Source organism: Erythrolamprus reginae, chromosome 1 (genome assembly GCF_031021105.1).
Source record: "Erythrolamprus reginae isolate rEryReg1 chromosome 1, rEryReg1.hap1, whole genome shotgun sequence".
Classification (NCBI taxonomy): Eukaryota; Metazoa; Chordata; class Lepidosauria; order Squamata; family Dipsadidae; genus Erythrolamprus; species Erythrolamprus reginae.
The window spans coordinates 10,224,745-10,251,713 of NC_091950.1; the positions used below are offsets into that span (position 1 = coordinate 10,224,745).

The 26,969-nt window shown below is 42.3% G+C and overlaps 1 protein-coding gene and 1 pseudogene across 1 annotated transcript in view; both read left to right on the top strand.

Moving 5' to 3' along the window:
• Window positions 1-4,634: 4,634 nt before the first annotated feature.
• On the top strand, window positions 4,635-4,719 carry LOC139158283 (U6 spliceosomal RNA; annotated as a pseudogene).
• A 2,533-nt stretch (window positions 4,720-7,252) lies between these two features.
• The window catches only part of SEMA6B (semaphorin 6B), a 98,553-nt gene continuing 78,836 nt past the window's right edge, over window positions 7,253-26,969 (top strand). The window contains exons 1-2 of the mRNA XM_070732103.1: window positions 7,253-7,361; window positions 9,363-9,489. Coding sequence (XP_070588204.1) covers window positions 7,256-7,361; window positions 9,363-9,489 — 233 coding nt within the window. The 5' untranslated portion in view covers window positions 7,253-7,255. The remainder of the gene's footprint in view (window positions 7,362-9,362; window positions 9,490-26,969) is intronic.

Below are 26,969 nucleotides of genomic sequence, written 5' to 3' on the forward strand. Positions count from 1 at the left end.
TATTCATTCGGAGGACAATCGGTCCCCAACGAATTTAATATAGGACAATTTCTAGAACCGATGCCTTAAAATACCATTTGCAAGCATTCGGAATGTTATAAAATCTGTAATATATTTTATGAATGGCTATAAATGAGGAAAGTACAAAATCAGACATAATAGTGGAATCAATATAAAAGTCTAGAAATTTATTTTCTTTAAAGAATAATTTTGTTTAAAAATGATATTTGATAGAATGTATGAATGACGGTCTTGGTATATTCGGGTTTCTTCCCGTGTAGGATTTGGAAATTTCTGGCGACGTTTCGACGAGGTCCCACTCGTCATCTTCAGGCTGGTGTTTCTGTCCTTGTCCTAAGGCAAACACTGCGAGACCTGAGCTGCCTTCCTTCTATAAATACTGGTGGCTGGGTGTGGTTTGATGGCTCAGCAATTGCCTGCTGTGTAGAAACTTCCTGGTGAGTCAGTGGGGTAACATCTGGGGTCGTTGATGTAGCTGAAGATTAGTTAATGGTTGTTGATTAGGCGTGATATCCTGAGTAGTTGGAGCTTGCAGGCTACTTGAATTGTTTTGCAATGTGTGTTCTGAGTCTAGTTTCAGTTTTTAGGGCTGGGTTACGTTTCTTCCCATGTAGGATTTGGAAATTTCTGACGACATTTCGACGAGGTCCCACTCGTCATCTTCAGGCTGGTGCTTCTGTCCTTGTTCTAGGGTGAATACCCTAGAACAAGTTCATATTGTAATTAGCAAGGATTTTTTCTTTTTTCTAACCAGTGGTAGAGTAAATTCCAACAATCATAAAATTATGAGTCTTCTTTATCTTTAATTTTTAGACCCTAAGAATGTAATCTGTATTGCTGAGCAAATTATATATCCAGACAACACAAAGTCTACTCAGCACTAACAAATGTAAACAATAGAAAATTAATAAAATAACATTCGGAATGTTATAAAATCTGGAATATATTTTATGAATGGTTAGAAACGAGGAAAATACAAAATCAGACATAATAATGGAATAAATATCAAAGTCTAGAAATTTATTTTCTTTAGAGAATAATTTTGTTTAAAAATGGTATTTGATAGAATGTATAATTTGTATCAAATGGAACTATTGGGAAATGATAACAGAAAGGCGGTGGAAGTAGAACAATATTACCTATAATATAATTAACCAATATAATTAATATGATAGAAATAGCCGTAAGAAAACCCTATGGCGTGAGATTAACAGATTAACTGTTCTGACTGTCAGGAAATTTCTGTTTAGTTCTATGTTATTTCTCTCCTTGTTTAATTTCCACCCATTGCTTCTTGTTCTACACTCAAGTGTTTTGAGGGTGCATAAACAAAAATGTATTTATGCACCTTTCTGGACGGTTAGTATATTGGCCTGTGGCGGAAGGCTTAACTCCTTGAAAACAGCAATATCAGAATTGGGAATGTAACCAAAGAACGGGAATATTTTATCATATGTGGCGGGACTGGTGTAAAAGCAAAAAAAAAATTGGGTAAAAATACATAGATGGGTAGAAAAGATGATAGGGAAACATAGAGATTTAAAACCTGAGCTGTTTTTATTAGGCATAATACCCAGAAAAATATGCTAAAACAAAGTAGATATTTAATATTGCATGTCTTAACAGCAGCAAGGATTATATGCTCCAAAGCACCTGAGGGTAGAACAAAAAGCAATGGGTGGCAACTAAGCAAGGAGAGAAGCAACTTAGAACTAAGGAGAAATTTCCTGAGTTAGAATAATAAACCAGTGGAACAGCTTGCCCCCAGAAGTTGTGAATGCTCCAACACTGGAAGTTTTTAAGAAGATGTTGGATAACCATTTGTCTGAAGTGATATAGGGTTTCCTGCCTAAGCAGGGGGCTGGACTAGAAGACCTCCAGGGTCCCTTCCAATTCTGTTGTTGTTGTTACTGGTGTTGGTGTTGGTGTTGGCATTGGTATTGGTATTGGTACTGGTATTGGTATAGGTATTGGTAGGAAGAAAGATACTAGATTGTGCATAAATGTGTAGATGCACTGTACATTGAAAATTAAACGGAAAGAAGAGACAGAATAATATCAGACTATTCTGGGCATGCCAACAAACCAACTGGACATGGCTAATTTAATGCAAAAAAGGACCAGGGGAGACATGATAGCAGTCATCATGTCAATATCTCAGGGGTTGCCACAAAGAAGAGGGAGTCAAGCTATTCTCCAAAGCACCTGAGGGTAGAACAAAAAGCAATGGGTGGAAACTAAACAAGGAGAGAAGCAACTAAGAACTAAGGAGAAAATTCCTGACAGTTAAAACAATTGATCAGTGGAACAGCTTGCCTCCAGAAGTTGTAAATGCTCCACACTGGAAGTTTTAAAAAAGATGTTGGATAACCATTTGTCTCAAGTAGTGTAGAGTTTCCTGCCTAAGCAAGGAGTTGGACTAGAAGACCTCCAAGGTCCCTTCCAACTCTGTTGTAGTTATTATTGTTGTTCTGTCGGGCTCTCTGGTAGACTTCTCCCAAAAATTCACAGGTACAAATTTCACACACACACACGTTTGAAAATTCAAAACAATGTTCTTTATAATGAAAATTCACTTAAACCAAGCCCTCTTTTGGTATAGCAAAGAGCACTCATCTCCAAACAAACTGGTAATTTGTACAAGTCCCTTATCAGTTCTGAGATACTTAGCTTGCAGCTGTGAGGCAATTCACAGTCCTTCTTCTTTCACAAAGTGAAACACACTTTGCTCTGGTTTAGTTTCAAAGCGGGGAAAAATCAGCACACAAAAGGTCAAAGTCAGTAAAGCAGTCACGAAACACAAGGATCAGATAATCCTCCACAATGGCCAAACCCACAGGCTGCTCTTTATAGCAGCCTCACTAATGACCACAGCCCCACCCAACCACATGTGGCCTCATTTTCTTTGATAATAATCTCTCAGTTGTTGCTGCCTATGCATCGCTCTCCACATGCGTGGCTGTATCATTAACTCTTGTTCTAAATCCAAGGAGGAGCTAGATAATTGATCTCCCTCTGAGCTGTCTGCCACATTCTCCTCCTCCCTGTCACTCATGTCTTCTTGGTCAGAGGAGCCTTCATCAGCAGATTCCACCTGGGGCAAAACAGGCCTGCAGCATGTGGATGTCTCTCCCCGCATCCACAGTCCTTGGGGCAGGCGCTGGGCCAGAGCGAACCACAACATATTATTATTATTATTATTAGATGTGGAATTTATATTACTAGTGTTTGGGGAAAAGGGATGGATATTAAGAATGTAATCTGTATTGCTGAGCAAATTAAATATCCAGACAACACAAAGTCTACTCAGCACTAACAAATGTAAACAATAGAAAATTAATAAAATCTCTCTCTCTCTCACTCTCACTCTCTCTGTGTGTGTGTGTGTGTGTGTGTGTGTGTGTGAGTGAGTGTATGTCTAAAAGAATTGACCCCCGTTCTTCACTTCCACTGAACCAAGTGAGGTTAAAAATTTTCCCAATGGAATTCAAACGGAGGGAAAGCAGAAATCGGATGATAAATTGGTCCGACACAGGGGGTCATCTGAGGGTAGATCTATCTTAGCAACTGGCATCTTCATTTCCGTAGCCAACCACTAAGGGAAAGAGGACAGGGCAGGCAAGACAGGCAGTTGGATGGATTTTGGAAATCAATCAACAATAGAACGACAAGCGTAGGTGCCTGGCGTGGCCCGGGGTTCAAGCTATTCAGATGCTATCTGTCTTTATTTGGGTTTGTCCCCAAGTGATACAGATGGTTTAATGTTTGATTTCGTTGGCCTAAGAGCTTGATATTCTTCATATATGCCAAAGCACATATTTAGTATATTTATTTATTAGATTTGTATGCTGCCCCTCTCCGAAGACTCGGGGCGGCTCACATCAGCAATAAAAACAATATAGCAGTGGAACAAATCTAATATTAAAAAAAACATATAAAACCCTATCATTATTTAAAAAACCAAACAGCACATTCATACCAAACATAAAACAAAGTATAAAAGAGCCTGGGGGAAAGGTGTCTCAACTCCCCCATGCCTGGCGGTATAAGTGAGTCTTGAGTAGTTTACGAAAGACAGGAAGGGTGGGGGCAGTTCTAATCTCCAGGGGGGAGTTGGTTCCAGAGGGCCGGGGCTGCCACAGAGAAGGCTCTTCCCCTGGGGCCCGCCAAACATTATTTAGTCGACGGGACCCGGAGAAGGCCAACTCTGTGGGAACTTATTGGTCGCTGGGATTCGTGCGGTAGCAGGCGGTTACGGAGGTACTCTGGTCCAATGCCATGTAGGGTTTTAAAGGTCATGACCAACACTTTGAATTGTGACCGGAAACTGATCGGCAGCCAATGCAGGCCACAGAGTGTTGAAGAAACGTGGGTGAATCTAGGAAGCCCCACGATGGCTCTCGCGGCTGCGTTCTGCATGATCTGAAGTTTCCGAACACTTTTCAGAGGTAGCCCCATGTAGAGAGCGTTGCAGTAATCGAACCTCGAGGTGATGAGGACGTGAGCGACTGTGAGCAGTGACTCCCTGTCCAAATAGGGCCCCAACTGGTGCACCAGGCGGACCTGGGCAAACGCCCCCCTCGCCACAGCCGAAAGATGATGTTCCATGATATGTGTGCTTCGGCATACTAAAATTGGAGTGGTACAGAGAAGATTAGCATAGCCCCTGCGCAAATTCGTGAAGTGTTCCATATTTTTACTAGAAGAGCTCTCCACTCCTCCACGTGCAACGGAACACCCTACGCAACAAGACATACAATCCTAGGTTTAGAAATCTTGGAGCTTTGTCGCCTTAAACACGACCTAAGCATAGCCCATAAAATCATCTGCTACAACGTCCTTCCTGTCAAGGACATCAGCTTCAACCACAACAACACACGAGCACACAGCAAATAAAAACTTAAAATAAACTGCTCCAAACTCAACTGCAAGAAATACAACTTTAGATGGATGGAACTCACTACCTGACTCTATAGTATCATCGTCTAAACCCCCAAATTTTACCCTTAGTCTATTCACTGTTGACCTCACCCAATTCCTAAAAGATCAGTAAGGAGCATGCATAAGGGCCATGCACCCCCTGTCCTAATGTTTCTCTGTTATTAGTATCGTGAATATAAATATTATATCTCTGTATGCCATCAATACGTACTTGACAAAATAAAATAAATAAATATAAATTTATTTATTGGTATTGGTTGCCGATCTGTTTCCGGACACAATTCAAAGTGTTGGTTATGACCTATAAAGCCCTACATGGCATAGGACCAGACTATCTCCGAGACCGCCTCCTGCCGCACGAATCCCAGCGACCGGTGAGGTCCCACAGAGTTGGTCTCCTTAGGGTCCCGTCGACCAAGGAATGTCAGCTGGTGGGTCCTAGGGGAAGAGCCTTCTCTGTGGGGGCCCCGGACCTCTGGAATCAAATCCCCCAAGAGATTCGTACTGCCCCCTCTCTCCTTGCCTTCCGAAAGAGTTTAAAAACACATCTTTGCCACCAGGCGTGGGGATATTAGACCTTCCCCTGTCCAACGAATGTTGTTAGTGTGATTATTGAATGAATGAAAATGAATGTTTTAAGTTAGAATTTTAAGAACTTTGTAGTATATTAATTCAATATAATGCTCTTAGAACATAAGAACCTAAGAAGAGCCCTGCTGAATCAGGCCAAAGCCCATCGCGTCCAGGATTCTGTGTCACACAGTGGCCCACCAATTGTCCATGGGGATCTTGAGCAGAAAGAGAAGGCAAGACCCTCCCTTTCCCTCGACCCCCAACAAATGGGACTCAAGGGAATCCTGCCTGCCTCAAACAACATAGAGGCAGCACTTGGACATCCGTTTCAATAACCACCTATGATACACTTGGCATCCATCACTCTGTCTAATCCTGCCTTGAAGCTATCAAGGCTGACAGCTGTCACAACCTCTTCTGGAAGGGAATTCCATCAACCAAGGACCCTCTGGGTGAAGAAATGTTTCCCTTTATTTGTCCTCGCTTTCTTACCTGTGAGCTTTAGGGAGGGGCCCCTCGTCCTAGTATTGTGTGATAGAGAAAAGAATTTTTCTCTATCCACCTTTTCTATCCCATAAATGATTTTATACACTTCAATCAAGTCACCCCTTCAATGCTGTCTTTCAAGGCTGAAGAGACCAAGGCGTTGCAACCTGGTTTCATAAGGGAGGGGCTCCATTTCCTTCATCATTCTTGTTGCCCTTTGCACCTTTTCCAGTTCCATTGTATCCTTCTTGAGGCGCGGTGTCCAGAACTGTACAGAACTGTTGTTTTTGCTATATGTTGTGAGCCGCCCTGAGTCCATGCAGAGGAGCAGCATACAAGTCCAATCAATCAATCAATAAATAAATAAATAAATAACCTTTACATTGATCCCGCTATGTAGAGCGCTGGTGAGACCACATTTGTAATACTGTGCTCAGTTCTGGAGACCTCACCTACAAAAAGATATTGACAAAATTGAACAGGTCCAAAGACGGGCTACAAGAATGGTGGAAGGTCTTAAGCATAAAACGTATCAGGAAAGACTTCATGAACTCAATCTGTATACAGTAGTCTGGACTCTGGAGGACAGAAGGAAAAAGGGGGACATGATCGAAACATTTAAATAAGTCAAAGGGTTAAATAAGGTCCAGGAGAGAAGTGTTTTTAATAGAAAAGTGAACACAAGAACAAGGGGATACAATCTGAAGTTAATTGGGGGAAAGATCAAAAGCAACGTGAGAAAATATTATTTTACTGAAAGAGTAGTAGATCCTTGGAACAAACTTCCAGCAGACGTGGTTGATAAATCCACAGTCACTGAATTTAAACATGCCTGGGATAAACATATCTCCATCCTAAGATAAAATACAGAAAATAGTATAAGGGCAGACTAGATGGACCATGAGGTCTTTTTCTGCTATGTTTCTAAGAGACCAAGGCGTTGCAACCTGGTTTCATAAGGGAGGGGCTCCATTTCCTTGATCATTCTTGTTGCCTTTTTTTGCACATTTTCCAGTTCCATTGTATCCTTCTTGAGGTGCGGTGACCAGAACTGTACAGAACTGTTGTGTGTTTGCTATATCTTGTGAGCCACTCCGAGTCCACGGAGAGAGGCAGCATGCAAGTCCAATCAATCAATCAATCAATCAATCAATCAATCAATAAACAAATAAATAAATAAATAACCATTACATTTTTTTTTCCAGGGGTGCGAAGGGCACGCTGCGTGGAAGCCATGAGCCCTGCCTGCTTGCCTCTCATCTTCTTACTGCTGCTAGAGAGGACGTCTCGCGCCCACTTCCCCGAAGAATCTGGGCCCATCAGCGTCGCTCTGGAGGACTGTAAGTACCCAGCGGGAGAGCGGGGTTTTTTTCCCCAACTGGTGACGTTAACAGAATTTTGCAAATCGGGAAGTGTTGTGAGCACTCCTTGTCCACCACTGGTCATGTCAGATTTGAGGAGGAGGATCCAGGCCCTTCTGGATACCCTGGGCCAGGGGGTTTGCCAGCTGATGCAGAGAGGGAGAATGAGAGGGAGAATGACCTGAATGAACCCGATGAACCACTAGAGGGGGCTGATATATTTATTTATTTTATTTTATTTATTTATTAGATTTGTATGCCGCCCCTCTCCGATGACTCGGGGCGGCTAACAACAATATAAAAAGACAATGTAAACAAATGGGGGAGGGTCCCAGTCGGAGGATGAGGAAGACATTAGGGTGGATAGTCTGTGGATAGACCCTCGCTGTAGAAGATTGCTGAAAAACAGTGATGGGCTCCTACGGGTACAGTGAGGTACACAGAACTGGTAGAAAATTCTTGGTCAGATACGTAGAACTGGTAGAATTCTAGTCCCACCTTAAGCGTGAAAGCCAACTGAGTGACTTTGAGCCAATCCCAAAGGTCCTGGGAGTTTAAGTCCCGCCTTAAGGGTGAAAACCACCTGGGTCACTTTAAGGAGATTTCGTTCTAATCCCGCTTTAGGCATGAAAGCTGATTGGTTGACTTTCGGCCAATCACCAGGAGACGGTGAGTTCCAGTCTCGCTTTGGGCCAATCACTAGGAGACAGTGAGTTCTAGTTCTGCCTTAGGCACGAAAGCCAGTTGGGTGACATTGAGACAATCCTGAAGAGACTAGGAGTTCTAGTTCTGCCTTAAATATAAAAGCCAGCTGGGTGACTTTGAGCCAATCACCAGGAGGCAGTGAGTTCTAGTCCCGCCTTAGGCATGAAAACCAACTGGGTGATTTTGAGCCAATCACGAAGAGACTGGGAGCTTTAGTCCCACCTTAAGCATGAAAGCTACCTGGGTGGCTTTAAGGAGACTATGTTCTAATCCCATTTTAGGCATGAAAGCTGGTTGGTTGACATTGGGCCAATCACCAGGAGACCATGAATTCTAGTCCCGCCTTAGGCCGGAAAGTCAACCAGGTGACTTCGGGCCAGTCACTCTATCTCAGCCCAGCTCACCACATAGGACCATTGTGGGCAGTGATGGGCTCCTACGGGTACAGTCAGGTACGCAGAACTGGTAGAAATAATGAAGAGACTGGGAGTTCTAGTCCTGCCTTCAGTATAAAAGCCAGCTGGGTGACTCTGGGCCAATCACCAGGAGACGGTGAGTTCTAGTCCCGCCTTAGGCACGAAAGCCAACTGAGTGACTTTGAGCCAATCCCAAAGAGACTGGGATCCTTAGTCCCACCTTAAGCATGAAAGCTACCTGGGTGGCTTTAAGGAGACTACATTCTAATCCCATTTTAGGCATGAAAGCTGGTTGGTTGACATTGGGCCAATCACCAGGAGACGGAAAGTCAACTTGGTGACTTTGGGCCAGTCACTTTATCTCAGCCCAGCTCACCACATAGGACCGTTGTGGGCAGTGATGGGCTCCTACGGGTACGGTCAAGTACACCGAACCAATAGAAAACAATTGACTCCCCCCCCCCCCCCGCTTCTGGGCTCTGGGTATGTTTTTCCTATCGCAGTAAATGAGGCTGAATGTCCATTTATATTTATTGATTGATTGATTTATATCACCTCTATACTACTAATCTCAATTTGTTTTATTTTTCTTATTCAGCCATGCAGACCAATTTGTCCCAAATTATGTAAAAAGTCTGTTTCATCCTTTTCCCTTAGTCGCAGTATTAACCTACTCACTGCAACTGGATTACTACTTTAACAACTACAGTAACTCCCTTAACAACTGCTGTGGGAAAGGACATAAAATGAAGCAAAAAACTTAACAACGGTCTCACTTAGCAGCGGAAATGCTGGACTCTGTGGTGGTCATAAGTTCAGAACCGCTTGTGACTCCCCACCTGTCTTTGATTTCCTGCAGACGTGAAGCAATATGCAGTGTTTGTGGGCAACGGACTGGGCCGATTCACCGGCCAAGACGGCGGGGCCGAGCGCCTCCATATTCAACGGATGCTGACCATCAACCGGACTCTGTTTATTGGAGAGAGGTAACTTAATGCTGTGACTTTTCTGTGGCCTCTGACATCTGGAACTTTTCCTGGCGATCAGCTGGTACGATCGAAGATACTAGGGTCGGTCAGAAAGTAATGTGCCACATTTTATTGATTGATTGATTGATTGATTGGATTTGTATGCCGCCTCTCTCCGCAGACTCGGGGCGGCTAACAACAGTAATAAAACAGCATATAATAATAATCCAATACTAAAAACAGTTAAAAACCCATTATTATAAAAACCAAACATACATACAGATATACCATGCATAAAATTGTAAAGGCCTAGGGGGAAAGAGTATCTCAGTTCCCCCATGCCTGGCAGCAGAGGTGGGTTTTAAGGAGCTTACGAAAGGCGAGGAGGGTGGGGGCAATTCTAATCTCTGGGGGGAGTTGGTTCCAGAGGGCCGGGGCCGCCACAGAGAAGGCTCTTCCCCTGGGTCCCGCCAAGCAACATTGTTTAGGTGACGGGACCCGGAGAAGGCCCACTCTGTAGGACCAAACTGGTTGCTGGGATTCGTGCAGCAGAAGGCGGTCCCTTCAACAATTATTTATTGAACACAATGAAACACAATGAAAATGAACACAATGAAACTTACACACAAGAGAGAATGATGTTTCTTCTGTCAGAAATAGGTTTATTTCTTGAGGTAATATTACAATGCAAGAAAATGGTCTGTAACTATGGGGGAAGACTGATGGAAGCCATAATCAGTATGTAATCATGAGTTTGCTAATTGTGCTGCAACCTGATTGGCTGTAACCTATATATAAGGAGAAACACCCTTATATGGGTGTGGTTTGTTATAGTAGAGAGTGGTTTGTTATAGTGAGTGGTTTGTGCTGGGTGGTTTGTAGTGAGTGGTTTATTATAGTGGTTGGTGGTTGAGTGCTTAGTGGTTTGTGGATGGTTGCAGTGGTGGATGTAATAGTAGAGTATGATAGTGCTGTGATAGGTGGGTTTTTTTAGAGAAACATTTTGCTAAGAAGAAAAAGTAAAATATATTTTTACAAGAAAGCCTGCTGCAGTATTTTTCGTTGAAGACTTCAACTAGGTATAGTGATGAACTGTGGCTAGTTGCTGGGGTTTGTTTATTTATTATTTATTTATTGGATTTGTATGCCGCCCCTCTCCGTGGAATCAGGGCGGCTAACAACAGTGATAAAACAACATGTGACAATCCAATAGTAAAACAATTAAAAACCCTTATTATAAAACCAAACATACATACAAAACATACCATGCATAAATTGTAAAGGCCTAAGGGGGAAAGAATCTCAATTCCCCCATGCCTGACGGCAGAGGTGGGTTTTAAGAAGCTTACAAAAGGCAAGGAGGGTGGGGGCCATTCTAATCTCTGGGGGGAGTTGGTTCCAGAGGACCGGGGCCACCATAGAGAAGGCACTTCCCCGCCAAATGACATTGTTTAGTTGACGGGACCCGGAGAAGGCCCACTCTGTGGGACCTAACTGGTCGCTGGGATTCGTGCAGCAGAAGGCGGTCCCTGAGATAATCTGGTCTGGTTACCTTCCGCGTGTGCAAAATTCTCCCCCAACATCTTCTACACTCCCTATTTTTCCATGTAATCTCCGTCCCGTTCTATGACCTTCCTCCAGTGAGACAAAAGGGCGTGTATGCCCTGTCGGTACCACTCCTTGTTCTGGTTACCAAGCCATTTCCGTCTTCTAATGGCCTCACTCTCTGTGCCCAGCGACTAACCGTACTTCTGTCGACTGCAGATTCCCCATAAACTGCACACAAGCGTGTGTGAACTTTCCCAAGAGTTTCTTTCTCTGCAGTGAGGAATTCAATGACGACACGCTGCTTGTAACGTACATCACTTACAGACGCCGTTTTGAAACACTTTGTCCTCCCTTTCTTACCTATGAGCTTTAGGGAGGACCCCCTCGTCCTAGTATTGTGTGACAGAGAAAAGAATATTTCTCTATGCACCTTTTCTATCCCATGCATGATTTTATACCCTTCGATCAAGTCATCCCTTAAACGCCGTCTTTCAAGGCTGAAGAGACCAAGGCGTTGCAACCTGGTATCATAAGGGAGGGGCTCCATTTCCTTGATCATTCTTGTTGCCCTTTTTTGCACCTTTTCCAGTTCCATTATATCCTTCTTGAGGTGCAGTGACCAGAACTGTGCACAGTACTCCAAGTGTGGTCTCACCATCATGTTTATTTATTTATTTATTTATTAGATTTGTATGCCGCCCCTCTCCGAAGACTCAGGGCGGCTAACAACAATGAAAAGACAATGAAAACAAATCTAATATTAAAAATAATCTTTAAAAACCCAATTTAAAGAACCACTCATACATACAAGCATACCATGTATAAATTCTATAAGCCTAGGGGGAAGTGAAATTTCAATTCCCCCATGCCTGACGACAGAGGTGGGTTTTAAGGAGCTTGCGAAAGGCAAGGAGGGTGGGGGCAACTCTGATATATGGGGGAAGCTGGTTCCAGAGGGTCGAGGCCGCCACAGAAAAGGCTCTTCTCCTGGGTCCCGCCAAACGGCATTGTTTAGTTGACGGGACCCGGAGAAGGCCAACTCTGTGGGACCTAACCGGTCGCTGGGATTCGTGCGGCAGAAGGCGGTCCCGGAGATATTCTGGTCCGATGCCATGAAGGGCTTTATAGGTCATAACCAACACTTTGAATTGTGACCGGAAATTGATCGGCAACCAATGCAGACTGCGGAGTGTTGGTGTAACATGGGCATACCTGGGGAAGCCCATGATTGCTCTCGCAGCTGCATTCTATAGCCCCATGTAGAGAGCATTACAGTAGTCGAGCCTCGAGATGAAGAGGGCATGAGTGACTGTGAGCAGTGAGTCCCGGTCCAGATAGGGCCGCAACTGGTGCACCAGGCAAACCTGGTTTAGTTTCCATCCACTGCTTCTTCTTCTACTCTCAGGTGCTTTTGAGAATAGGTTGACTCCTTTTTCTTTGTGGCAACCCCTGAGATATTAGAAGACTGCTATCATGTCTCCCCTGGTTCTTCTTTTCATTAAATAGACCTATCCTGTTCCTGCAACGGTTCTTCATATGTTTTAGCCTCCAGTCCCCTAATTATCTTTGTTGCTCTTTTCTGCACTTTTTCTAGAGCCTCAACATCCTTTTTACCATATGTTATGTTATGGTTTGTTTTATGGAGTTGCTAAGAATCAACACCAACCTTAGACTTAGAATATCTTTATTGTCACTTTGAATGTACACTCATCGGCAAACATTAAAATGAAATTTCATTGCAATATTTGGAGGTGGTGGTGACCCTTTGAGAGCTGTAGGCAGCGAAATCTCATTTTGATGTTTGCCGATGAGTGTACATCCAAAATGACAATAAAGATATTCTAAGGTTGGTGTTGATCCTTAGCAACTCCATAAAACAAAAGATAAGAGGATAAATAAATACAAAATTATGCACATATTCCCACAGATATTATATGACACAGAGAAACAACATACAACCTGGCAGAATATAAACAGTTCAGAGCAGGGATCTTGAATCTTGGCAACCAGAGTTCTGGGAGCCGAAGTTAAATATGTTAAAGGGTTAAATAAGGTTCAGGAGGGAAGTGTTTTTAATAGGAAAGTGAACCCAAGCACAAGGGGACACAATCTGAAGTTAGTTGGGGGAAAGATCAAAGGCAACATGAGAAAATATTATTTGACTGAAAGAGTAGTAGATGCTTGGAACAAACTTCCAGCAGATGTGGTTGGTAAATCCACAGTAACTGAATTTAAACATGCCTGGGATAAACATATATCCATTGTAAGATAAAATACAGGAAATAGTATAAGGGCAGACTAGATGGAACAGGAGGTCTTTTTCTGCCGTCAGTCTTCCATATTTCTATGTTTCTATGTCCACAAGTCCTAAGGTTGCCAAGGTTGGAGACCCCTGGTTTAGAAGATCCCAGAACATAAGAGCTACGGTATTTAAATACTAGGATCCTGTCCTTCTACAGACCGGAATTAAGCTATTATTGGTGAAAAGGTGGGCCTGTGTTCATTTAGTAATTCTTCCATTTAACATCTCTGTAGGGCTAAATACAGTGATGGGTTCCTATGGATATGGTCAGGTACACAGAATCGGTACAAATAGTTTGATATTTTCCCCCCTTTTTTTTCCTTTCTGGGTTCTGGGTATGTTTTTCCTATTGCAGTAAATGAGTTGAATGTGTATAATTTTAGAAGAGCTGTGTGTGTGTGTGTGTGTGTGTGTGTGTGTGTACATACAGAGCCTTCTCTGTGGTGGCCCCGGCCCTCTGGAACCAACTCCCCCCAGAGATTAGAACTACCCCCACCCTCCTTGCCTTTCGTAAACAACTTAAAACCCACCTCTGCCGCCAAGCATGGGGGAATTGAGATCCTCTTTCCCCCTAGGCCTTTACAATTCTATGCATGGTATGTCTGTATGTATGTTTGGTTTTTATATTAATAGATTTTTAATCATTTCTAATACCAAATTACTACTGTACACTGTTTTATTGTCGCTGTTAGCCGCCCCGAGTCTACGGAGAGGGGCGGCATACAAATCCAAAAAATAAATAAATAAATAAACATACCATTTATATAGTAGATAATGTATATTTTTCTGTGCCTGTGTGTAATATGTATGTACCCATATGGCATATATACAAATCTAATAAATAAATAAATAAATAATATACATAGAATTAAATAGTATATTTTGGGTGTTCAGTAATAGTAAATAGAGAGGGAAATTGTATCCTTGAGGCGAGGAGAGGCCAGGCACCCTAACCCAAACCCTTGACATGAGTGGCATCATGTTTGCCACCTTTAAGCCAGTCACATGACCTTTAAGCCATCCCCCCGGTCACATGATCATCAAGCCACTCCCCACCTGGTCACATGGCTGGCAAGCCACACCCACAAAATAAGCCACACCCACAATGTGGTAACAACATTTTTTGCAGCCCTTCACTGGCTAAATGCATATTGCTTAGAAAGGTTCCCTTCACATGCTCAGAGGCTAGTGGGTTTGGAAACAGGTTGGCTTCTGGGGATCCTGCTCCATTTAAATATGTTAAAGAGTTAAATAAGGTCCAGGAGGGAAGTGTTTTTAATAGGAAAGTGAACACAAGAACAAGGGGACACAATCTGAAGTTAGTTGGGGGAAAGATCAAAGGCAACGTGAGAAAATATTATTTGACTGAAAGAGTAGTAGATGCTTGGAACAAACTTCCAGCAGACGTGGTAGATAAATCCACAGTCACTGAATTTAAACATGCCTGGGATAAACATATATCCATCCTAAGATAAAATACAGAAAATAGTATAAGGGCAGACTAGATGGACCATGAGGTCTCTTTCTGCCGTCAGACTTCTATGTTTCTATGTTTCTATGTTTCTATGTTTCTATGTTTCTATGTTTCTATGTTTCTATGTTTCAAAGGAAGCCCTGGAGTGGGGTTCACACCCCGGATTTGCGAGTCTGGATTCTTCAAGTTTTGCAAACGCAGGATGCTGAAAGGCAGAATGGAATGGAATAGAATAGAATAGAATAGAATAGAATTCTTTATTGGCCAAGTGTGATTGGAGACACAAGGAATTTGTCTTTGGTGCAGATGCTCTCAGTGTACATAAAAGAAAAGAGACATTAGAATAGAATAGAATAGAATAGAATAGAATAGAATTCTTTATTGGCCAAGTGTGATTGGGCACACAAGGAATTTGTCTTGGTGCATAAGCTCTCAGTGTACATAAAAGAAAAGATACATTTGTCAAGAATCATGAGGTACAACACTTAATGATTGTCATAGGGGTCAAATAAGCAATCAAGAAGCAATCAATGTTAATTAAAAATCTTAAGAATACAAGCAACAAGTTCAGTCATACAGTCATAAGTGGGATGAAATGGTTGATAGGAATGATGAGAAAAAATTATTAGGAATAGTAGTGCAGACTTAGTAAATAGTTTGACAGTGTTGAGGGAATTATTTGTTTAGCAGAGTGATGGCGTTCGGGGAAAAAACTGCTCTTGTGTCTAGTTGTCTTGGTGTGCAGTGCTCTGTAGCGACGTTTTGAGGGTAGGAGTTAAAACAGTTTGTGTCCAGGATTATTATTATTATTATTATTATTATTATTATTATTATTATTATTATTATTATTATTATTTATTAGATTTGTATGCCGCCCCTCTCCGTAGACTCGGGGCGGCTCACAACACAATAAAACAATTCATAACAAATCTAATAATTTACAATTTAAAATATTTTTAAAAACCCATTATTAAGCAGACATACGTACAAACATACCATACCATACATAAACTGTATAGGCCCGGGGGAGATATCTCAGTTCCCCCATGCCTGACGACAAAGGTGGGATTTGAGGAGTTTACGAAAGGCAAGGAGGGTGGGGGCAGTTCTAATCTCAGGGGGGAGCTGGTTCCAGAGAGTCGGGGCCGCCACAGAGAAGGCTCTTCCCCTGGGGCCCGCCAAACGACATTGTTTAGTCGACCGGACCCGGAGAAGGCCAACTCTGTGGGACCTAATCGGTCGCTGGGATTCGTGCAGCAGAAGGCGGTCTCGGAGATATTCTGGTCCGATGCCATGAAGGGCTTGCGAGGGGTCAGTAAATATTTTCCCCACCCTCTTTTTGACTCGTGCAGTCTACAGGTCCTCAATGGAAGGCAGGTTGGCAGCCATTGTTTTTGCTGCAGTTCTGATTCTCCTCTGAAGTCTTTGTCGCTCTCGTTGGGTTGCGGAACCAAACCAGACAGGAGAAAGCACTTGGCCCATGCAGCAGTTCCCTCTCATGGGCTTCCAGGGAGGCTTTGTTTTTATTATAATGGCTTGAAATCCCAGTTAAAGGAGGCCCTGCCTTAAGCTGGCACCACAGGGGCGAGAATAAGAGAGGCTTCTGTCATATGAGGCGATCTCGCATAGCGGTCTGATACCGGAGTAAGCAGGCCGGAGGATGGAGCCAGGGGCCTGCTGTGTTACCACGGCAACCTACGGACCACAGGAAGAAGCGCCTGAAAAGGGAGAACCAGGAAAGCGAGACAAATCAGCAACGGTGGTCAGGTTGCAAGCTGTAGGAAGGAGCGAGAGGTTTTTCGGAGGTTGCGGGAAAGAGACCGCTGCAACAACATTGCCATAAAGGCTTTAAGAGTTGTTAACCTAAATCCTTCACAGCTTCTTCTCTGGTAACACTGATCTGCTAACCAGAGCATGCAAAACATTTGTCAGACCAATCCTAGGATACAGCTCGCCTGTATGGAACCCACATCGTGCTTCATTGCTCTGACAACTCAAACAGAATTGTAGGTCTCTCAGGCAACTGCATGAGGACTAGCATCTTGGCTGGGCCAAAGAAAAATTAGCAACAACTGCACGGTCTTTCTGGGGTTGGCACCAGACATGGCCCGACAGGCTGCTTTTTCTACTGCGCACCGTGCCCAGCAAAGCATGGGATCATGGTGTTATATGAGGGTTTAAAAGGGCAGGCGGAGGGGCGAGCGGAGGGGGAGCGTGAATTTAATGAATTAATGCACCCGCTGTGACATCACATGCAGGCAATGTGAAGGGTTAAGCCTAGTGGTTAAGGCATCGGGGAAGAAAACAGGAGACAGTGAGTTCTAGTTCTGCCTTAGGCATGAAAGCTGGCTGGGTGACTTTGCTCCAACCGCTAGGAGTCTGTGAGTTCTAGTTCCTGTTTTAGGCATGAAAGCTGGTTGGGTGATTTTGGATTAAACACCAGGAGACAGTGAGTTCTAGTTCTGCCTTAGGCATGAAAGCTGGCTGGCTGATTTTAGGCCAATTATCAGGAGACAGTGAATTCTAGTCCTACCTTAAATATAATACCCAGCTGGTTCACTTTGAGCCAATCACCAGGCAACTGTGAGTTCTAGTCCTCCCATAGACATGAAAGCTAATTGGTTGATTTTAGTCCAAACACTGAGAGCCTGTGAGTTCTAGTCCTAACAGGCATAAAAACTAGGTAGGTGACTAATAGCCAGGAGACTGTGAATTCTAGTTCCATCCTAGGCCAGAAAGCCAGCTAAACTAAAGAATCTCTCCGGGTGTTGTTGTTGTTGTGGAGAAAAGAAGAAAAGATCCTTGTTAATTTTTTGTGTGTGTGTGGTGCAAGATCGCTTTATCTTACAGCCACGTTGTCTTGGTTCTGCAGCCTTTGCAACAATTACCGAAGTTTTCACCAGCTTCGCAGCCCCTGGACCTGCCGAAATCTGGGAATTAATTAATTTAGGTTTTGAGGGTATCTTTGCGAGTCGAGTTAATGGCGCCCTCACGCCTCAAAGAGCTTCGGTTGCCATTCTTCGAGTCCCAGATGCGATCAATTGGTGCGTAGGAAATAAGGACCAGGCGCCTCCTCGGGGGCAAATTCTCGTCTTTCTCCAGCTCAATTAGGCGAACGTGCTGCCGTCGGCGATGCGAAAAATCGAATTGCGCAGAATCCTAGAAATTGGCTGAGAGGAGAAAAATCCACCCGTCCCCCAAAGATTCTGTAGTTTGGAAATTAGGTCCCAAAAGTGAACATGTCAAAAAAGAAGATTTAGATCAGTAGTAAAAATTTCTTTTTTTAAATAGTCCTTTTCAGGAATAATTCCTTGGAGTTTTTCTTTAGGGAGAAGTCTACTTGCTTCTTCATTTATCCTTCCTTCCCTCTTTCTATCCTTCCTCCATTCCTTTTTATTTTTCCTTCCACCCTTTTTACCTCCCCCTTCCTCTTCCTCTTCCTATTTCTTTCTTCCCTCCCTCCTTCATCTACCTTTTCTATCCCTCCCTCCCCCTTTCCTTCTCTCTGCCTGCCTTAATCCCTCCCTTTCTCCCTTCTCTCTCCTTCCTTCCTCCCTCCCTTCTTCTTTCCCTCCTCCCTCTCTTCCTTCTTTTCCCCCTTCTCTCCTTCCTTCTCTCCTTTCTTACTCCCCCTCCCTTCTTCTTTTTATTCTATTTGACTTATATGACCGCCTATCTCAAGTACACTTAATTTATCTCCTTCCTTCCTTCCTTCCTTCCTTCCTTCCTTCCTTCCTCTATTCCTTTTTATTTTTCCTTCCACCCTTCTTACCACCCCTTCCGTTTCCTCTTTCTTTCCTCCCTCCCTCCTTCCATCTACTTTTTCCCTCCCTCCTTCCCCCATTCCTTCCCTCTGCCTGCCTTAATCCCTCCCTTTCTCCCCTCTCTCTCCTTCCTTAATAATAATAATAATTTAATAATAATTTATTAGATTTGTATGCCGCCCCTCTCCGAACACTTGGGGCTGCTCACAACAATAACAAAACAGTTCCTTCCTTCCTTCCTTCCTTCCTTCCTCACTCACTCACTCACTCACTTCTTCTTTCCCTCCTCCCTCCCTCCCTCTCTCTCTTCCTTCTTTTTTCCCTTCTCCCCTTTCTTCCTTCTCTCGTTTCTTATTCCCTCCCTCCCTCCTTCCTTCCCTCTTTTTATTTTGTTTGACTTATACGGCCACCTATCTCAAGTACACTTAATTTATCTCCTTCCTTCCTTGCTTACTCCATTCCTTTTTATTTTTCCTCCCACCCTTCTTACCTCCCCCTTCCTCTCCTCTTTCTTTCCTCCCTCCCTCCTTCCACCTACCTTTTCCTTCCTTCCCTCCCCCTTTCCTTCCATCTGCCTGCCTGCCTTCATCTCTGCCTTGCTCCCTTCTCTCTTTTTCCTTCCTTCCTTCCTTCATCCCTCACTCACTTCTTCTCTTTTTTCTTCCTTCTTTCCCTCCCTCCCCCTCTTCCTTCTTTTTCCCTTTTCTCCTTCCTTCCTTCCTTCCCTCCTTTCTTACTCCCTCTCTCCTTCCCTCTTTTTATTCTGTTTCATTTATATGGCCACCTATCTCAAGTACACTTAATTTATCTCTTTGTCGAATTTATACAGCCACCCATCTCACAAATGTGACTCTGGGCAGGGTACAATAAAATCAACAATTCAAACCATCTTAAATAACCATTAAAAGCCATTAAACCCAAATCTAAACAAGATCGCAGGAGGAAATACATGACTCTGAGCAACTCGCATCATTAAAAACAAATATATATCTATATATATACACCCCCACACACATCCCACACACATACAGTACAAGAAAATAAGAGCATGAAAATACACAGCTGGTGAAGAATCATTAAAAATGCTTTTCACAGAGCCGAGGGTCATATTCATTAGATGAGGAATAAGGATTAAGGAAAGAATAAAATAAGGAATAAAGAAAAAATAGAATGAAATGCAATGCAATGCAATAAGGAATAAGGAATAAGGAAAGAATAAAATAAGGAATAAAGAATGGAATGGAATAGAATAGAATAGAATAAGGAATAAGGGAAGAATAGAATGAGAAATAAAGAAAGAATAAAATGGGATAGAATGGAATAGAATAAGGTATAAGGAAAGAATAGAATAAGGAATAAAGAATGGAATAGAATAGAATAGAATAAGGAATAAGGGAAGAATAGAATGAGAAATAAAGAAAGAATAAAATGGGATAGAATGGAATAGAATAAGGTATAAGGAAAGAATAGAATAAGGAATAAAGAAAGAACAGAATAAGGAATAAAGAATGGAATGGAATAAGGAATAAAGAAAGAATGGAATGGAATAAGGAATAAAAAATAATGAATAAAGAAAGAATGGAATGGAATAAGGAATAAAGAAAGAATAGAATAAGGAATAAAGAAAGAATGGAATAAGGAATAAAAATAAGGAATAAAGAAAGAATGGAATAAGGAATAAAAAATAAAGAATAAAGAAAGAATGGAATAAGGAATAAAAAATAAGGAATAAAGAAAGAATAGAATAAGGAATAAAGAAAGAATGGAATGGAATAAGGAATAAAGAATAAGCAATAAAGAAAGAATGGAATGTAATTCAACGGAAGAGAACAAATGCTTTATCCTAGGCTGTTCTGGCTATGGAATTTTTATCTATTTATTTTTCCCACGGGAATGTTAAATCTGAAGCAACGCAGCAGAGGTCATGGGATAACAATACACAGACACCACATTTATAAACAACGCACCCTTCTCCCCATGGGTCCAGCTGCTCCCTGCAGCCAAACTGCCACATCTTCGTCAGCGACCCCTCCCTTCACCCACCCACCGCCACACCACATTGCCCCCTTTCTAGCGTGATCGCGGAAGGGTGGGTGGTGATTAGAAGAGCTTTGAACCGGGATGGTAGAAGATCTGCCTGGACCAGAAGACCTCTGAGGTGCCCTATGACTCTACGTACTAGGAATCATCCTAGCGAATGTGTAGATAACCTTGAGAGAAGAGAGGAACGGATGCTGCCTAGCAACCCACCAGATAAGAGATGCTTGGTTACCTAACAGCCAGAGGAAGACACTAGAAAAGAACCCACTCCAATGGATCAAGCAGTTCGACGTGGGTGGAGGGACATTGCTACCGGTGGTCCTCAACTTACAACCATAAGGAAACCCAAAATTTCCCTCGTTAAGGGAGTCGGTTGTAAAATGAGTTTTTCCCCATTTTCCTATCATGTCACCCCTTAATCCTTCTCTTCATTAGATTAAGATTTATTAGATTTGTATGCCCCCCTCTCCGAAGACTCGGGGCGGCTCACAACAACAACAATACAATACACAGAGTACAAATCCAATAGAGTTAAAAAACGAGATTTAAAACTCATAGATATTAAAAGCAATTATTGTCATAGGGGTCAAATAAGCAATGAAGAAACAATCAATATTAATAAAAATCTTAGGACACAAGCAACAAGTTACAGTCATACAGTCCTAAGTGGGAAGAAAAGGATGATAGGAATGATGAGAAAAACTAATAGAATAGAAGTGCAGATTTAGTAAAAAGTCTGACAGTGTTGAGGGAATTATTTGTTTAGCAGAGTGATGGCGTTCGGGGGGGAAACTGTTCTTGTGTCTAGTTGTCTTGGTATGCAGTGCTCTGTAGTGACGTTTTGAGGGTAGGAGTTGAAACAATTTGTGTCCAGTTTGTTATAAACAGTTTGTTTATTGTTGAAATGTCGTGAGTCTCGCCAAGTCCACAGAGAGGGGCAGCATACAAGTCCAATAAATAAATACATAAATAAATGATAGAAATATCCCAATATTTGAGGAGCTGCCATAAAGAAGAAGGGGTGTATCTATTCTCCAAAGCACTGGGGGGTCGAGCAAGAAGCAATGGATGGAAACAGATCAAGGAGAGAGGCAACCTGGAACCAAGGACTAATTAGAAGACTAGAGTCTTTGTAATATCGAAACTGGGTGCAATATTCCAAGTGTGGTCTTACCAAGGCATTGTAAAGCAGGACTAATAGGCACAGTTTCTGCTTCAATTGCTGCTTTGGTTTCACACTACAGAGGCTCAGAACAGGAAGCCAGTCAGAAAAAAATAGAATAGAAATAGAAATAATAGGAATAGAATAAGGAATAGAAAGGGAATAAAGAAAGAATGGAATGGAATAAAGAAAGAATAGAATAAGGAATGAAGAAAGAATGGAACGGGATGGAATAAGGAATAAAGAATAGAATTTTATTTTATTTTACTTATTTATTTTGTCCAATACACAATGAGGGTTTTAGTGGGTATATATCTATACACACATAGTAAAATACATGATGAAGGTTATAGAGGAGATACTCATAATAAAATATATCTATGAAAGAATAGAAAAGAAGATATAGTAATAGAACATATCAATGAAAGAATAGAAGAAGAGATATAGGAATAGAAGAAAGGTATAGGAGATATAGGAGAGCAATAGGACAGGGGACGGAAGGCACTCGAGTGCACTTGTACTTGCCCCTTACTGACCTCTTAGGAATCTGGATAGGTCAACCATGGATAATCTAAGGGTAAAGTGCTGGGGGTTTGGGGATGACACTATGGAGTCCGGTAATGAGTTTCTTGCTTCGACAACTCGGTTACTGAAGTCATATTTTTTACAGTCAAGTTTGGAGCGGTTATTATTAAGTTTAAATCTGTTGTGTGCTCTTGTGTTGTTGTGGTTGAAGCTGAAGTAGTCGCCGACAGGCAGGACGTTGCAGCATATGATCTTGTGGGCAATACTTAGATCTTGTTTAAGGCGTCTTAGTTCTAAACTTTCTAGGCCCAGGATTGAAAGTCTAGTCTCGTAGGGAATTCTGTTTCGAGTGGAGGAGTGAAGGGCTCTTCTGGTGAAGTATCTTTGGACATGGAATGAAGTGGAGTGGAGTGGAGTCGAAGGGAAGGGAAGAGAAGAGATTTACAGAATGGAAGAGAAGAAAGAAGAGAAGAGAAGAGATTTACAGAATGGAAGAGAAGAGAAGAGAGAAGAGAAGAGAAGAAGTAGGGAGGGACCTTGGAGGTCTTCTAGTCCATACCCCTGCACAGGCAGAAAACCCCATATTATTTCAGACCAATGGTTGTCCAATCTCTTCTTTAAAACATCCAGTGACAGAGCATTGACAACTTCTGAGGTCAACCCGTTCAACAGACTAATTGTTCCCTAACAGCCAGGAAACCCCTCCATAGTTCTAGCTTGCTTCTCTCCTTGATTAATATTTGGAGGTTCTCTGGTGTCTCGTTCTGCTGGCTCCGAAGGGAAAGCCCCAGCAACTGCTTCTTCAAGCCGTTCCGTCTCGTTTTTAATGGGGATGGTTAAAAGTTTAAAGAAGGACAGATGTGCGCAAGATGGGAACCAATTCCCTGGGGTGTACGTGGTCCTCGAACTGCAGTGGGAACAGACGCTTTGGAGGTGACACCGAAAGACGCCAGCTGCTGCTATAATTGCCTGGCAAGAGAAAGGTGATGGCCATTAGGTGGTGCGCCAAAGCAGTTCTTTCAATCATTCACCGTAAGTTTTCGCCTCCAGCTCCCAAATCCTCTTCGTTGCTCTTCTCTGCACCCATTCTGGAGTCTCAGCGTCTTTTTTGTGTTGTGGGTGCAGTATTCCAAGTGTGGCCACACTTAACATTTCTTGATATTGTAGGAAGCCCCCAGTTATGGGCTCCTATGGGAACGGTCAACAACGCAGTTCCGGTAGCAAAATTTGGAGCTCCACCCCAGAGCACCCAATTGGCAGTGAAAGATGTTGAAACAAAATGCATAAGCCACACCCACAGTGTAGCAGTAAAAATTTTGATAGCCCATCACTGGAAACCCCCCCCCCTTCACGAGGTGGCGCAGTGGTTAGAGTGCAGCACTGCAGGGTCCTTCAGCTATTAATTTATTTTTAAAAAATTTACAAATAAAAAATTTACACCGCCCTCGACACAATTCAAATACAGTAATCCTTCATTTTTCGTGTGGGATATTATGTCAAGTTTTGATTGATTTGAACATATTCAAACATTATGATGCCAAAAAGTCAGGTGTTTCCATTTTCTTGTCCACCCCCTGTATATACCACTTCGTAGTACTTTTTATAGCCCTCTCTAAGCGGTTTACAGAATCAGCCTCTTGCCCGCAACAATCTGGGTCCTCATTTGACCCACCTTGGAAGGATGGAAGTCTGAGTCAACCTGGAGCCGTGAGATTTGAACTGCTGAACTACAGCTAGCAGTTAGCTGTAGCACACAACAGATTTAAACTTAATATTTATTTATTTATTTATTTATTTATTTATTTACTCACTCATTCACTCACTCACTCACTCACTCACTTACTTACTAACTAACTTATTAAATTTGTATGCCGCCCCTCTCCATAGACTCGGGGCGGCTCACAACAGTAATAGAAAAAACAATGTAGAATACAAATCTAATAATTAAAACTAAAAACCCATAATTTAAAAAACATGCACACAACATACCATACATAAACAATATAGGCCTGGGGAAGTTATCTCAGTTCCCTCATGCCTGACAGCAGAGGTGGGTTTTAAGGAGTTTACGAAAGGCAAGGAGGGTGGGGGCAGTTCTAATTTCAGGGGGGCACTTACTTACCTTATTTGATTTCTATGCCACCCTTCTCCTGAGACTCGGGGAGGCTTAAAGCGAAGGTAATGTGTTAGAAATAGAACTAGACTTACAATCCTAGGTTTAGAAAGCTTAGAAATACGTCGCCTTAAATGTGTCCTGAGCAAAGCCCATATAATCATCTGCTGCAATGTCCTTCCTGTCAACGACTACTTCAGCTTCAACCACCACAACACACGAGCTCACAGCAGATACAAACTTAAAGTAAACTGCTCTGAACTCAACTGCAGGAAATACGACTTTAGTCACCGAGTAGTATGTTTATATGATATACCTTTAAGAGATGGATCATAGTTGGCCTTAAGAGGAAGCCAACGGAGTTCCTGTTTGGGGAGAGGGTTTTTTTTACTGATAGTCGCTCTGTGTCTAGAGCTGTGTATTGTATTGGATATTGAGATTGTATTTGTGATTAGACATGTAAAGAGATTATTCTACCTTATTACTCTTATATAATATATACTTTTGTACTGGTTTATGTGTCTGAACAGTCCATTACTATTACCGCTCACACCTCACGTTGTCTTTGAGTTGTTTTGTGGATATATTTTTCCCCAGGAGAAATGGAGAAAAATCTTAACAAAGGCAGAAAAACAGTCCCAACAGCCTCCATTAGATGCTTGAAGACTTTACAGAGGGATATTTGGGGCCTGTCAAGAAATCTAGCCTATTCGCAAACAAAATACCGTCAGCTGCTGTTGAAGGGAATAAGAATTTACCTTCCCTCCCCCACCCCACCACCCCAATTTTAAGAACAGGATGTGTAGCTCATAATCTGAGTATTGCATTGGCAGTTCTATGTTAGCAAAAACTTCAGAAGAGAAGGATTTAGGGGTACTGATTTCTGACAGTCTCAAAATGGGTGAGCAGTGTGGTCGGGCGGTAGGAAAAGCAAGTAGGATGCTTGGCTGCATAGCTAGAGGTATAACAAGCAGGAAGAGGGAGATTATGATCCCCTTATATAGAGTGCTGATGAGACCACATTTGGAATTCTGTGTTCAGTTCTGGAGACCTCACCTACAAAAAGATATTGACAAAATTGAACAGGTCCAAAGACGGGCTACAAGAATGGTGGAAGGTCTTAAGCATAAAATGTATCAGGAAAGACTTAATGAACTCAATCTGTATAGTCTGGAGGACAGAAGGGAAAGGGGGGACAGGATCGAAACATTTAAATATGTTAAAGGGTTAAATAAGGTTCAGGAGGGAAGTGTTTTTAATAGGAAAGTGAACACAAGAACAAGGGGACACAATCTGAACTTAGTTTGGGGAAAGATCAAAAGCAACGTGAGAAAATATTATTTTACCGAAAGAGTAGTAGATCCTTGGAACAAACGTCCAGCACACGTGGTTGGTAAATCCACAGTAACTGAATTTAAACATGCCTGGGATAAACATACTATATCCATTCTAAGATAAAATAGTATACGGGCAGACTAGATGGACCATGAGGTCTTTTTCTGCCGTCAGTCTTCTATGTTTCTATGTTTCTAATAGGATTAACTCACCATCATTAGAATAGCAAAAGGCCACAAGGCTCACTACATTGGACAACACCCCTGGAGTGTCTCAAAATCCTTGTACTCGTCCAACCAATTGGCCAGCTGCCCCAGAACTACACGCTGTTGTAGATTCTTCTCATCCTTCTTTCCAATCAGTCTCCCAGATTGGAACTGGACTGGATTTTTCTTCCTACAATATTATCCCGCTGTCCATACAGTTTAGGATTGCATTGGCTTTTTATGAGGTGCGGGGGGCTAACTCTGAGGTTTCAATGGCTCTCTTTGCCGAAAGAGAAGCCTGCCAGCTGGTGCTACATTCAAAGGATCAACTAGGCAGGGGGGGGGAAAGCTTTTTCCATCCATGCCTGGAGAGGCCTGCTATCCCCTAAGGGCGTGCAATCCAAGAACTCACATTTTCTAAGCATCCATCAAGCGCCTGGCAGGGCGGGAGAGAGAACAAACCTTTTGCATGATTTTAAAATCTCAAAAGAGGGCAAGCAGAGAGAATATTCACGCGCTGTTTAAGTTCCGACTTCAGATTTGAAGCGCCTGGCATGTTCTCGCTTTGCAAAACATTCTTTTAAAATTATTATTATTATTATTATTATTATTATTATTATTATTATTATTATTTCTTAGATTTGTATGCCGCCCCTCTCCGTAGACTCGGGGCGGCTCACAGCAATAGTAAAAACAATATACAATAACAAATCTAATAATTAAAATATCTAAAAAACACTTATTTAAAAGCAAGACGTACACACAAACATACCATGCATAAACTATATAGGCCAGGGGGAGATTTTATTTATTTTTTATTTATTTATTTTGTCCAATAGATAATACACATTGAAGAGAATAGATATGTAATAATATAAATAAAGAAAAGAATAGAAGAAAAGATATAAAAGTATAGGTGAACATATTTGAAAGGAAGAAAAGATAAATGAGATAAGGGGAGACAATTGGACAGGGGACGGAAGGTGTACTTATGCATGCCCCTTACTGACCTCTAAGGAACCTGGAGAG